At 45.6% G+C, this 15,693-nt stretch overlaps 1 protein-coding gene across 1 annotated transcript in view; it reads left to right on the top strand.

The window, feature by feature from the left end:
* Window positions 1–15,693, top strand: part of LOC119978323 — a 492,194-nt gene that overhangs the window by 390,100 nt on the left and 86,401 nt on the right. Inside the window, exon 13 of the mRNA XM_038819870.1 lies at window positions 143–208. Within this exon, the coding sequence (XP_038675798.1) occupies window positions 143–208 (66 nt within the window). The remainder of the gene's footprint in view (window positions 1–142; window positions 209–15,693) is intronic.

Genomic DNA, 15,693 nt, shown 5'->3' on the forward strand with positions numbered 1-15,693 from the left:
ATGGACGCCATATTATTTGATGTTGTCTTATATTGCTTCCTCCAGCCTTTATATACTTTTGAAAAGTCTAAAGAAAACAAAGGAATCCTATTCAAAAATAAGAAAAAACTTGTATTATCAATATGATTCAAATATATTTCAGATCAGGATGCTGTGAAGGAAATGGAAGATGCACCAAGTGCACGAAGACCTTTGGTTTCATCGTCAGGTATGTATTCAGCATTGCTTCATTTCATTAAAATGTCATTCAAAACAGCGACTGAACTGTGCCCTAGCCGCTAACATTTGTGCAGATACTGAGTTGGTGAGTGTGTTTATAACCTCAATTGACAGCGACTCTTCAGTAGCCGAGATTCTCTGATCCGAGTTCGGCCACAACTGCTGCCAGCAACAATAGAGAATTGGCGGTCAGCCAAAACTCCATTCACTGCGGCAAAATCCTGCTGGTGTGAACGGATGGAGAATTCTAGCCTCTTATCGTTTCCTCAATTGACTGAAAAGCTTCCAGTTCTTGTGCATGTGAAATGAAAAAAAAACAGACATTGGTTGTGGTGAGGTAAGATGAGGTCTAAAAATGTTATATTATTAAATTGTAATATTAATTGTAATATAAATATTCCTCTTTTTGTCCAGCCATGTTGTATTGAATTCTGATCAGAAATAGTCAAATTCTTCCAGATGAAGGCAAAATGTTCATTGAGTAATATTTCATAAACTAGTGAGTTTTTTCACTTCAGTACTAAACTAGTAAAACAAGTAAGATAGTTATAATAATACACTACACTCTGATCTGATCACGTCTTCACTCTAGCTGTTCTCCACACACACTAACTAAAGAAAGAGCAGGAAACTCCTTTTATAGCTCCTGTTAGTGTTGCCATCTAGTGATCATCTGTCTGTGCTTACTTTACATTAACTGAACATGTGTTAACACATACAGAGATCACGACAAAAAATACAACATCAAAATATTGCAAATGCTAGCAATATAAAATGAAACTAGGAAAATGCTAGAAACACTCAACCAGGTGGGAAGCAGCTATGGAGAGAAATAGAGTTAGTGGGTGTTAGCCTCTAGCTGCTGTTGAGTAAAGAGTCAAGAAATCTGCTCCTTTTCCCAAACTCCTTAATTTTCTTAGAAACCACTCAGCGCCAAACTCTATCATCACACCACATGCCTCACAGCCTCTTCACATATCAAGCAATATAAGACAATAAGCATCCTGATCTGAAATATATTTGAATCATATTGATAATAATTTTTTTTCTTATTTTTTGAATTATTGGATCAGTGAGACATCAAATTGGATTGTTTCTGAAACCATTCCTTAACAGTCTCCCCTTGGAGAAAAAAATAATTTGGTGAAAACAACATTTCAAGAAATCAAAAACACACGCAATTTCCCCCCTTCTTTTTTTTTTGAAAGGAAAAAAAACAGTCACAGAAACAGGCACCCTTCATTAACAATATCCAAAAGTTCCTGTGAACTAGCCCCTCTTTTCATTAAACAGTCGGACAATTGATAGCTACTGTCGACCCATTTAATTTTTGCTATCTCCCCTCTGTCCAACAGCTGCTTCAAACTTGCTCTATCTATCCTGAGCCTTTTCTCCTTGAAACCTTTTGTAGAGTACACATTTTCCCACAGGGATTTATTGTCATTGTGACACTCAATGGATATGTTACCCAAATCCCCTAATCCCAAAATGTCTGTCAATATCGGAGATATATAAAAGGCTATATCCACTGCCTCTATGAGGCTTAAAGTCTCAGCAGCCAAAGTGCTTTTGACCAGTCTCCTTATTTTCTTTATTTCCTACACAAGGGGGCAACATTTACCATTGTTCCCAAAAGAAAAATTATAAAACCTCCTGCGCTTGGAACCTCATCACATAAATTTGCATAGGACGCATCACTATAAACTATGAGTTTCAAGTGCCGAAGATCACTTAAAATCGGGAACCTCAAAACACACACCTGCATTTTTAGTTTGACCAACACTTCATTTGCCCTCATTATGTCTTCCACTTTAGGATCATTCATTTTTGTACCCAACTCTAAGACATCAAAACTAACATCCGGACTAGTCTGCCCAACTAACCAATTCAGTTACCCAATTAAACTTCGCAGTTGCTCTTTTTCCATCTTTGAAACCACTGTGTCTTTTTGTGAAACCTGACAATGATTAATTGCTATTGGGCTGATGCTCTCCAAATAAGATTGTTGATGTAAAGTTGCCCCTAACGTAGTCTGTCCGATTTCCAGTCCAATATATTTAAATGCACCGAAAGCCTGACTTCCAACCCTGAATTATTTCCTCAACCCAGAGATTACAATCGCTTTGAAATCACTAGTCCCACCCCACAAAAAATCATCGACATGCATCAAAAAGATGCCAGAAAGATTTCCCTTATGGTGCCAGTAAAACATTGCCGGATCTGCTTTCAACTGGCAACAGCCCAACTTTAACAAAACTGACCTTACTGAAAAATACCAGACTCTAGATGCATCATTTAATCCATATACACATTTGTTCAACTTCCAGAGTACCCCTTCTGTGTTAGCTGCCTCTTTAGGAGGACAATGTCGCTCTGAATCTGATGCCCCTGCAAAAAGGAAGCTTTTATATTTATAGATTTGCATTTCCATCCCTCTGTGGCTAATAGAGCCAAGAAGATCTTCAAAATAGCCTTTCCTGCCATAGTTGAATCTACTCTTAATCCTGTTCTTCTAAGTTTTCTTCAAACCACCTTGCCACAAGCCTGGCCTTTGCCTTATACGTTCCATCCGGAAGAACCTTTTCCATGCAAATCCATCTGTGGGATAGAGCTCTTTGTCCCCTATCCGGTACTTCCGTGCATATCCCAAATTCACTCCAGCTATGCAGTTCTTGCTGTTTAGCATCTTTGATAACTTTTTCATCTAATTTATTGGAAGCCACCAAAATCTCACGTGCACGTGGGCGTCTACTCCTCGTAGCATTCATAGTCTTAGTCTTACCCATGTTCCGAGACCTTGGCAAACTACATCCCCTATCCCGCCTGGTATCTCGTTCTGTACTGCTACTGCTTGATCTTTCCCTTCTGCTGTGGGATGTCCTTTCAATTATTCGCGACCTTTTCCTGTGAACTTGTTCACTATCCGAAGTACTATCTGAACTGGCACTGCGTTTCTGTGCCCTCTATTTTTGAACTTCGTGTTACCAATCCATTGTCTTGACACCTCCCCCTGCATGCTGAACATTCAACCACTGTTTATACTTTCCAGTGGCCTTCCCTGCTCTACTAATAACAATTGCATCCTTCCATTGACTAGACCCTTCAGTCAAGTACATCACTTTTGTCCCAACTTTTGACAGTTGTCCTTTCAGAAAAATAGCCTGTTCTAATTCATCAGAAATATTGTGTTCCTCTACAGAAACCCTGTCTATATCAGTTAACTGGTCCTCATAGTTCTGTAACATGTGTGTACCAGATGTCCCTGGTTCCCCATCATAGAACATAGAACAGTACAGCACAGTACAGGCCCTTCAGCCCATGATGTTGTGCCAACCATTTATCCTAATCTAAAATAAACCTAACCTCTATCCCTTCAATTTACTGCTGTTCATGTGCCTGACTAAGAGTCGCTTAAATGTCCCTAATGACTCTGACCCCACCACCTCTGCTGGCAGTACATTCCACACACCCACCTCTCTGTGTAAAGAACCTACTTCTGGCATCTCCCCTATATCTTCCTCCAATCACCTTAAAATTATGTCCCCTCGTAACAGCCATTTCCACCCTGGGGAAAAGGCTCTGGCTATCCACTTTATCCATGCCTCTCATCACTTTATACACCTCTATCAAGTCACCTCTCTGCCTTCTTCGCTCCAGTGAGAAAAGCCCAAGCTCCCTCAACCTTTCTTCATAAGGCATGCCCTCCAGTCCAGGCAGTATCCTGGTAAATCTCCTCTGCACCCTCTCCAAAGCATCCACATCCTTCCGATAATGAGGTGACCAGAACTGGACACAATATTCCAAGTGCGGTGTAACTAGTGTTTTATAAAGCTGCAGCAAAACCTCGAGGCTCTTAACATCAATCCCCCTGTTTACAACCCTATCAACCTGGGTCGCAACTTTGAGGGATCTATGTACGTGGACCCCACGATCCCTCTGTTCCTCCACACGTCCAAGAATCATGCCTTTAACCTTGTATTCAGCATTCAAATTCGGCCTTCCAAAATGAATCACTTTTATCAAGGTTGAACTCCATCTGCTACTTCTCAGCCCAGCTCAGCATCCTGTCAATGTCCTACTGTGATCTGCAACAACCCTCAACACTATCTACAACTTCCCCAACCTTTGTGTCATTGGCAAACTTACTAACCCACCCTTCCACTTCCTGATCCAAGTCATTTATAAAAACCAAAAAGAGCAGAGGTCCCAGAACAGATCCTTGTGGGATACAACTGGTTACCGACCTCTAGGCGGAATACTTTCCATCCACGACCACTCGCTGCCTTCTTTCAGCCAGCCAATTTTGGATCCAGACAGCCAAATTTCCCTGTATCCCATGCCCGCTAGCTTTCTGAATGAGCCTAACTTATCAAATGCCTTACTGAAATCCATATACACAACATCCACTGTCCGACCTTCATCAATGTGTCTCGTCATATCCGAAAAGAATTCAATGAGGCTTCTGAGGCATGGCCTGCCCCTTACAAAGCCATGCTGACTATCTTTAATCAAACTATGTTTTTCTAACTAATCATAAATCCTATCTCTCAGAATCCTTTCCAATATTTTGCTCACCGCAGACATAAGACTGATGGGCCTATAATTCCCAGGGATTTCCCTATTATCTTTCTTGAACAGGGGAACAGCATTTGCCTCCCTCCAATCGTCCCGTACTACTCCAGTGGAGAGTTAGGACGCAAAGATCATCGCCAAAGGTGCAGCAATCTCCTACCTCGCTTCCCGTAGTAATCTTGGGTATATCCTGTCAGGCACAGGGGACTTATCAATCCTGACGCTTTTCAAAATTTCCAGCACATCCTCCTTCTTAATATCAACCTGTTTGAGTTGATTAACCTGGTTCACACTGTTTACATGAGCAACAAGGTCCCTCTCTCTCGTGAATACTGAAGCAAAGTATTTATGTAGGGCCTCTCCCATCTCCTCATGTCTGTCTGCTCTATCTAAACTTGAACATTTGTAATCTGTACCTATCATCCTTGATGAATGTACTCTAACACACTGATTGCCACGTTGCTAAATAATTGTTTTGCCATCTCTGCCTATGATCTTCCCTGAGCCTTTCCATTCATTGCAATTGTCTCTCTTATAGTATACTATATCGCCTTGTTGAAAAACGGTATTTGATGGTCGTACATTCGAACATAAGAACATAAGAACTAGGAGCAGGAGTAGGCCATCTGGCCCCTCGAGCCTGCTCCGCCATTCAATGAGATCATGGTTGATCTTTTGTGGACTCAGCTCCACTTTCCGGCCCGAACACCATAACCCTTAATCCCTTTTTTCTTCAAACAACTATCTATCTTTACCTTAAAAACATTTAATGAAGGAGCCTCAACTGCTTCACTGGGCAAGGAATTCCATAGATTCACAACCCTTTGGGTGAAGAAGTTCCTCCTAAACTCAGTCCTAAATCTACTTCCCCTTATTTTGAGGCTATGCCCCCTAGTTCTGCTTTCACCCGCCCGTGGAAACAACCTGCCCGCATCTATCCTATCTATTCCCTTCATAATTTTAAATGTTTCGATAAGATTCCCCCTCATCCTTCTAAATTCCAACGAGTACAGTCCCAGTCTACTCAACCTCTCCTCGTAATCCAACCCCTTCAACTCTGTGATTAACCTCGTGAATCTCCTCTGCACACCCTGTGCACAGCAGCATGCTTTAATATTTTATTGTTTAAATAATAATCCCGTTTGCTGTTATTCCTACCAAAATGGATAACCTCACATTTGTCAACATTGTATTCCATTTGCCAGACCCTAGCCCATTCACTAAACCTATCCAAATCCCTCTGCAGACTTCCAGTATCCTCTGCACTTTTCGCTTTACCACTCATCTTAGTGTCATCTGCAAACTTGGACACATTTCCCTTGGTCCCCAACTCCAAATCATCTATGCAGATTGTGAACAATTGTGGGCCCAACACGGATCCCTGAAGGACACCACTAGCTACTGATTGCCAACCAGAGAAACACCCATTAATCCCCACTCTTTGCTTTCTATTAATTAACCAATCCTCTATCCATGTTACTACTTTACCCATAATGCCATGCACCTTGATCTTATGCAGCAGCCTTTTGTGTGGCACCTTGTCAAAAGATTTCTGGAAATCCAGATATACCACATCCATTGGCTTCCCGTTATCCACTGCACTGGTAATGTCCTCAAAAAATTCCACTAAATTAGTTAGGCACGACCCGCACTTTATGAACCCATGCTGCGTCTGCCCAATGGGACAATTTCTATCCAGATGCCTCGCTATTTCTTCCTTGATGATAGATTCCAGCATCTTCCCTACTACCAACATTAAGCTCACTGGCCTATAATTTCCTGCTCTCTGCCTACCTCCTTTTTTAAACAGTGGTGTCACGTTTGCTAATTTCTAATCCACCGGGACCACCCCAGAGTCTAGTGAATTTTGGTAAATCATCACTAGTGCATCTGCAATTTCCCTAGCCATCTCTTTTAGCACTCTGGGATGCATTCCATCAGGGCCAGGAGACTTGTCTACCTTTAGCCCCATTAGCTTGCCCATCACTACCTCCTTAGTGATAACAATCCCCTCAAGGTCATCACCTGTCATAACCTCATTTCTATCAGTCACTGGCATGTTATTTGTGTCTTCCACTGTGAAGACCGACCCAAAAAACCTGTTCAGTTCCTCAGCCATTTCCTCATCTCCCATTATTAAAACTCCCTTCTCATCCTCTAAAGGATCAATATTTACCTTAGCCACTCTTTTTTCCTTTATCTATTTGTAAAAACGTTTGCTGTCTGCTTTTATATTCTGAGCAAGTTTACTCTCATACTCTATCTTACTCTTCTTTATAGCTGTTTTAGTAGCTTTCTGTTGCCCCTTAAATATTTCCCAGTCCTCTCGTCTCCCACCAATCTTTGCCACTTTTTATGCTCTTTCCTTCAATTTGATACTCTCCCTTATTTCCTTAGATATCCACGGTCGATTTTCCCTCTTTCTACCGTCCTTCCTTTTTGTGGGTATAAACCTTTGCTGAGCACTGTGAAAAATCGCTTGGAAGGTTCTCCACTGTTCCTCAACTGTTCCACCATAAAGTCTTTGCTCCCAGTCTACCTTAGCTAGTTCTTCTCTCATCCCATTGTAATCTCCTTTGTTTAAACACAAAACACTAGTACTGTATTTGATTTTACCTTCTCACCCTCCATCTGTATTTTAAATTCCACCATATTGTGATCGCTCCTTCCGAGAGGATCCCTAACTATGAGATCATGAATCAATCCTGTCTAATTACACAGGACAAGATCTAGGACCGCTTGTTCCCTCGTAGGTTCCATTATATGTCTTAAAGCTTTATGTCTTAAAGCTCTGCAAATTCTTTCAGAGACATCTGCTTCCAAAAAGGCTTTTCTACTGCTATGTAATGCATTTAAACGTTCAGCAAAGGCAGAGCTAATTGTAGCCCCTTCCCAAGCGGGAGGCCAAAATGGACGCAATTTTAGGATTTCGACCAAACACTAATTGTTAAGGACTATGGCCCCTAACCATTTGCAACAAATTCTTTGCATGTACCGTCCATGCGAAGGCTGAATTTAACTTACAATTTGGTCTATCTGCCAAATTTGTCCGGAGCATGTCATCTATTACTACATGGTTTCTTTCACACACACCATTACTAAATGGGCTTTCCGCAGCCGTATTCACAAATATCACAAACTGTGATATTTACATTTTCACACATATCCCTAAACTCATCATTAGCAAATTCTCCCCGTTGACTGTAAGAAATTTTGCCGGTAAGCCTGTCCCTGTCCTTTTTTCCATGATCTGATCCAGTATTGCTCTCTTTTCTTTACTTTGTACAATGTTGATTGACTAAATATGGTTGCTAAATCCACAAAATACAAAATAAATATATTGTTAGCTTTATGTCAGATCTTAAGGTCCATGGCCACAATGTTGTTAAAATCCCTGGCCAAAGGTAGGGTTACTGTTGGTCGTGATGGTGTCCTTCTGTACTTCCTACAAACCTCACAGTGATCACTAACCTGTTCTTTCAGCTTAATATAGTCTTCATCCCTTACCCCTGCATCCTTGAATAAATTTATCAGCCTCCAATGAGACGGATGCTCAAATTGCCGCTGTCCTGTTTGGGGGGGGGGGGGGAGGAGGGGGCCCTGGCTGCTCGGTCCGCCCTCACCCTCCCCTCCTCCGGCCCTGGCAGGGGCCCCTGCCGCAGCCAGCATGGTTGGTGTCTGAGCCTGCAGCCCGCAGTCACTCCACACCATTTCCTACCTCCTGTCTCTCGTTCAGCAGCCAGGACGTCAATTTCACGATTTTTAAAACCACAAGTGAACCACCCCGTCGGGAAATCTGCCCATCCTAGGCGCTGAATCAAGGAAGACTGGAGCATCGGGTGTCAAGCCCGTTAATGATATGCCTACTGGAATGTCACTCTGCACGGCGAACGGCACATTTACGCCATTTTGGGGGGGGGAGGGGTGCCAGAAACTCCCGATTTGGCGTAAAACCGGCGTCTACCATGATTTTGTTGTTGGAAGGCATTCTCTGCCCAATCACATTTCCCAATTTTGGTGTCGGCTCACGGATAATCCAGCCCAAGTTGAATTGGGCTTGTCTACTGGGGGGTGGGTTAACCGGAAAACATTCACTCTTGCCGAGATTCAATTCATGAGCAGAGAAGGAGCCAAGGTATTAAGCGTTTTCATCATGGCCTCTATGGAGAAAGTTGTGTCCGTAATATACAGAAGTAGGTCATATGCATAAAACGATACCTCATCCTCCACCCATCATGGCAGATACTCCTCCAATGACTAGAGGCCCTCAACGTTTCAGGGCGAAGCTTTATTGCCAAGGCAAACAAAAGTGGGGAAAGAGGGAAGCCCGTCTTGTGTCCCTATATATGGGAAAGTACTTTGAGTGTAGCGTGGTTGTGTGAATGCTGGCCATGGGGGCATTATATAACAATGGATACAAGCACGTGTCCGTAGAATTGTTGGTTCCAATACCAGGCCAACCAACTAGGTGTCCTCTGGCCCCAGGTGACTCATCAGCTGTATGGGTGTGCTCCAGCACAACCAGTGCCATCTTGTTGGCTGGGATGAGAGTGTGTCGTTGAGTGTAATGTGTATATGCGGTTCCAGCTTGTCAGCCTCACAGGTATCAATCACGGACCCGACGAATTCCGCTCCATTTTCCATTGGAATCGATTGTGTTCCACGTGGCTCCGGTGGTAGCCCCTCCACAGTTGCTGAATCGATCCAGGTTCGACGGTAGTTTTGTTGTAGTGAAAGTCCAAGAATTTTGCGCGGTGTCAACACTTGGTTTCAAAAACAGAGAATCCCACCCAATGAATTTTGCAAGCTTTTATCTACCTCCGTAGATGATTATATTAAATTAAGCAAGTCCAACTCAATCTCAGCTTTCACTCTCCGGGAAGCTCTTCTGGCCATCCCAAGGGGAAATTATTTCTTATAGATCTTACATGCTGAGGACGGCGAAGCTAGGGCAGCAGAGACTGGAAGATTCCATCTTAGAGGTGGATCACCAATACTCGATTCTCTTCTGGAGCGATTGGAAATTACAGACCCAATTCAAGTTGCTGTCCACTAACAAGGCTGTATATCAGTTATAGCACTTCAGGTGCATGTTTTATGAGTAAGGGGAGACCAGTCATCTTCTAGCTCACCAACTCAGCAAGCGGCCTACCGTGAGCTCCCTCGGATACTTGATTTGGGCTACAACCTCGTTTCCACCCCTCTTCAGGTTAATGCAGCTTTTAAATCCGATTACTACAACCTGATAAGTCAGAGCCCCCTGCAGATAAATCGATGATGTCTGATTTTTAGATAGTCTGTCCACCCCAACTGTTGAGATGGGCAAGAGCTGCAAGTTGTACTTCCCGTTCCGCCCTGACAGGATTTTAAACTTTATTGGGCTGATGCAGTCTCGCAAAGCCCCGGTCCAGGACGGGTTCCTGGTTGTATTTTACAAGAGGTTCTCAGAACAGCTCGTACTCCTGTTATTGGATATGTCCAATGACATCCAGTCATTGATGGGCAGCATGGTAGCACAGTGGGTATCACTGTTGCTTCAGAGGTCCAGGGCCCCAGGTTCGATTCCTGGCTTGGGTGACTGTCTGTGTGGGTGTCGGCACGTTCTCCCCGTGTCTGCATGGGTTTCCTCCAGGTGCTCTGGTTTCCTCCCACAAGTCCTGAAAGACACTCTGTTAGGTAATTTGGACATTCTGAATTTTCCCTCTGTGTACCCGAATAGGTGCCGAAATGTGGAGACGAGGTAGTGCCTCCAGTGACGAACAGCCTCCACGATGGCTTGTGCTTCCTTCTCGACTGAGGAGTGTCGGAGTTCTGATGCGGATAGGGTACGGGAGAAAAATGCAACGGGCCTCCCTGCCTGATTTAAAGTGGCTGCTAGAGCTACCTCTGAGGCGTCGCTCTCAACCTGAAAGGGAGTGGATTCATCCACCGCCCGCATGGCTGCTTTGGCGATGTCCTCCTTGATGCAGCTGAAGGCCTGGCACGCCTCAGCTGACAGGGGAAATCGTGTGGCCTTAAAGAGTGGGCGGTCTTTGTCCGCATATTGAGGGACCCACTGGGTGTAGTATGAGAAGAACCCCAAGCACCGTTTCAGGGCCTTGGGGCAATGAGGGAGAGGGAGGGTCCGGGTCTGGGCCCAGGACTCCGTTCTCCACGACGTAGCTGAGGATGGCCAGTCTGTTTGTGCGGAAAACGTATTTCTTGTTGTTATAAGTGAGATTTAATTTCTGTGCCGTTTGGAGAAAATGGTGGAGGTTGGCGTCGTGGTCCTGCTGGTCATAGCCGCAGATGGTAACATTGTCCAGATACGGAAACGTTGCCCGCAACCCGTACTGGTCTACCATTCGGTCCATTTCTCGTTGGAACACCGAAACCCCGTTAGTGACGCCGAATGGGACCCGGAGGAAATGGAAGAGGCGGCCATCGGCCTCGAATGCCGTGTAGTGGCGGTCCTCCGGGCGGATTGAGAGCTGGTGGTATGCAGACTTCAGATCCACCGCGGAAAATAGCCGATATTGGGCGATCTGATTAACCATGTCTGCAATTCTGTGGAGGGGATACGCGTCTAGGAGCGTAAAGCGATTTATGGTCTGGCTATAGTCGACGACCATGCAAAATTTTTCCCCGGTCTTGACGACCACCACCTGAGCTCTCCAGGGACTATTACTGGCCTCTATAATCCCCTCACTGAGCAGCCTTCGGACCTCCGATCGGATAAAGACCCTATCCTGTAGGCTGCATCGCCTGCTGCGAGTAGCTACTGGTTTGCAATCTGGAGTGAGATTGGCGAAGAGAAGAGGGGGGGAGATGCGCAGCGTGGCTAGGCTGCAGATAGTGAGTGGGGGCAGAGGCCCGCCGAAGCTGAGGGTGAGGCTCTTGAGGTTGCACTGGAAATCCAGGCCTAATAAGAGTGGCGCGTAGAGGTTGGGCAGGACATAAAGTTTAAATTTCGAATAACTAGCGCCTCGAATTGTGAGCGTAGCAATGGCGCGTCTTTGGATTTGGACTGAGTGGGAGCCCGAATCGAGGGCGATAGTTTGGCTCACCGGAAAAATAGAAAGCGAACAGCGTCTTACCAGCTCTGGATGTATAAATCTCTCGGTTCTCCCGGAGTCAAAGAGGCATGGCGTGCTATACCCGTTGATCTGGATCTCCGCCATCGAACTTCGTAGGTGCTTGGGGCGGGATTGATCCAGGGTGACTGCGCTGAGTTGCGGGTAGTTGGCGGCTCGATCAGCTGTGCTGGAGTGGCCCCGTGATGACTGCCCTCTGAGTTCATAGTCGTCGAGGTGAGTTTCAGAGTTTGAAGGGGATGGATCCCAAGATGACCGCCCCCATGAGTCGCACATGGCCGGCCGCATGGAGGAGGATTGCCAAGATGGCTGCCCCCATGAGTTGCACATGGCCGGCCGCATGGAGGAGGATTGCCAAGATGGCCGCCCCCATGAGTCGCACATGTCGGGTGGGGGCGGAGTTGGCATACAGGCTGCAGCATTTCGGGTCCTGCAGGCCTGTGAATTCAGGGAACGAGTGCTTTGAGCCGTGGGAGGGTTAGAGGCTGGGGTGGAACAAGTGCTTTGAGCCGTGGGAGAGTTAGAGGCTGGGGCTTTCTTCGCCAGACATACTCTGGCATAGTGTCCTTTTCGCCCGCAGCTGCTGCAGGTCGCGTTACGGGCCGGGCAGTGCTGCCGCGGGTGCTGGCTTTGGCCACAGAAATGGCAGGCTGGAGCAGCCGAGAAGCTGGCTGGGGCAGCAGAGTAACTGGCTGGGGCAGCAGAGCAACTGGCTTTGGCAACGCGGTAGCTGGGGGGCCGTGCGGCACAGGCTCGTTGGTCGGGGGTCCACGATAAGGTCGCGGGGTCCGCGGGAAACGAGGTGAGGCTGCGGATGGAAACTTCCATAGTGGTAGCAGCCTCCACAGTAGTGTCTAAGTCCTGGGCCCCTTTTTCTAGCAGTCTTTGGCGCACATAGTTAGACCTAAGGCCCGCCACGAAAACGTCCCGCACAGCAAGCTCCCTATGTTCAGCCGCAGTAACGGCTTGATAATTACAGTCATTGGAAAGATTGTTCAATTCCCTTATAAACTCGGCTAGCGTTTCTGTCGGCCGCTGACGGCGAGTCGTAAACACGTGGCGTGCATAAACCTCGTTAATGGGCCTAACGTACATTTTGTCCAATATTGCCAGCGCTGCGGTGTAAGAACCGGCCGGATTCAGCTGTGTAGAGATTCTGTGGCTTACCCTCGCGTGCAGTAGGCTGAGTTTTTGTTTCTCCGTTGTTCCGGCGGTGCTGGCTTCTGTCAGGTAGGCTTTAAAACATCTCAGCCAGTGGGAAAACATTTCCTTAGCCTCTGCATCCTATGGGTCGAGTTCTAGGCATCCGGGCTTGAGGGCTGCTTCCATGATTTCTTCGACTGTTTCCTGAGTATATTAAATTGTTGGAACTAACAATTCTATGGACACGTGCTTGTAGGATTAGAATAGCGATTTTAATATACTCACAACAGAGCCAGCCTGTTAGCCATTGAACTTTCGGTGAACTGGCCGGCTGACCCTGTGGCACTGATCTGAATACAGCAGCTCCAGGGGGAGGAGTCCTGGGCGGAGCCAAGGGAGAAGCCCAGTACAATTCTCGAGCATTCCCAGAGCTACTCCCCCTGGTGGTCAGATAGTGCAACTGCACTTACAATATAGACACATGTATATACAGATTATAATCCGGTGTGAATCACATTCACCACACCTGGAAGGACACTTTTGCGATCCTTGGCCCTAAGTTCACAGTGGGCTGTTAACAGCATGCACAACTGCATGGCTGCCTTGCTGGCCACAGCAGTGGTGTTCGAGGGGATTTTCACAGTGTTCCATGATCCCACCTCCTGGCTACCCTCCACTACGACCCCTGGTCCTGGCTGAAGCCCCCCGGCCAGCAGCACAACTGTCAGAAAACTATGGCGATGTTGGACACTCTCCGTTCCAACCTTCTCTCTCCCTCAGCAGCCACCACGTCGGTTTGACGATTTTTAAAAGCACAAGTAAACCGCACCGTCGGGAACTTGGCCGATCGGAGGCGGAGAATCGCGGAGGCCACCGAGAACACAGGGTCAGGCCTACTAATAATATGCAAATAATATTTACTGTATGTGCATTCCATGTTGGCTCCGCTGTCAAAGTGATGGAGAATTGCGATTTGGCGTCAAATCTGCGCCCGCCCCGATTTTAGCGTTGGAACATATTCTCCACCCAATCGCGTTTCGCGATTTTGTCATCAGGCAACGGAGAATTCCGCCCATTATCTGCCAGCAGAGTAATATTTAATTATTAGTGGGCATTGGGCAGGGCCAGGCTTCAACAATAGATCAACAAAATGTTGGGTGCGGTCAGAAATAACAATTGTCGAGTATTCAGCAGCCACTACCGAAGGGAGGAGAGCCCTATTCAAAATTTTTTAAAAATCAATGTGGGAATATGCATCATGGACATAAGAAAACAAAGAAAATCCCTATTGTTCAGGTGCAAAAGGCACCATGGATCTACCACCCCTCCCGCCCCATGTGTGCCATAGAAGAAGACAATGCTCTGGCCATCCCGGATAGGATGTGATATTTAGGTTTGGAACGATTCAATTTAGTGTCGAAAACACAGTTCAGGTCAACTCCTAAAATTTGCGGTGCAAGTCAAGGTTCGGGAGAGAGTTGATAAAATTTGTGTCATCCCAGTTAGTGGCATACACGTTGATCTTGACTACTGGAGTGTTTGACAGGGAGCCACAAACAATAATATATTAACCATCAGCTATAATTTGAGGGGATCCTTTATTACTGAGCTCCTTTATTAATTAAAATTGCCATACCCCTGGCCCAGTCATTGAAACTGGAGTGAAAAACCTGTCCAACTCGATTCTTGCATAACCTGGTCTGGTCCTTGACACGCAAGTGGATTTTCTGGAAAAAAATACCATCGGAGTTTAGGCTCTGAAGATAGGCGAACCATTTTACTGGGTCATTCAAACCCTTAACATTCCAGGTAACCAAACAGATTGAAGGTTTCCCACCACTCCTTAATCCAGTCAGCCATTCCCAATGAGAATCCAGTTTCTGAACGTCCAATTTCTAACATACATTGGAGTTTGGTCTGATACCATATCAAAAATTGGGGCTCTGGTGGGTTAAAAAAGGTATAATTCTGAGCTTGGCTTGGGATTAATGAATTTAAAGACAGTTAGTGTGAGGAGCTTGCGCTTTATTTCATGTGTTGTATTTGGTTAGTAAAATAGTGAGTGACTTATGCAGTGACTCATTCGATGGCTAAGAATTTTGTGGATGTGGAAGAAGTCACTTGGAATGTTTTACAAAGTTTTTGGATTTGGCAAACAAGCTGCAGTTGACTTAACCTGTAGAGGCAAGTAAAATGCGGATAATCACCGCAATAGCTCAGCATTTAAATTTTGAAACAATGCATCAGACACAGTCAAAATCGTTGGAATTACTAAACTTCAATTAGAAATGAAACAATTAGAAACACAGGTAAAAGAAAAGATAGAGAGTGGCAATGGCAGAAGCAAAGGAAAGAGAGAAGGCAGAAAAGAAAAGAGAAAGAACGGTAATTGCAGATGAAAGGGAAAGAGAGAGTGGCAATAGCATAGAACATACAGTGCAGCAGGAGGCCATTCGGCCCATCGTGTCTGCACCGACCCACTTAAGCCCTCATTTACACCCTATCTCCATCACCCAGTAACCTCTTCTAACCTTTTTGGTCACTAAGGGCAATTTATCATGGCCAATCCACCTAACCTGCACGTTTTGGACTGTGGGAGGAAACCGGAGCACCTGGAGGAAACCCACGCAGACACATAGAGAACGTGCAGACTCTGCACAGACAGTGACCCAGCAGCGAATCGAAC

The sequence above is a fragment of the Scyliorhinus canicula genome, chromosome 1 (assembly GCF_902713615.1).
Source record: "Scyliorhinus canicula chromosome 1, sScyCan1.1, whole genome shotgun sequence".
NCBI lineage: Eukaryota > Metazoa > Chordata > Chondrichthyes > Carcharhiniformes > Scyliorhinidae > Scyliorhinus > Scyliorhinus canicula.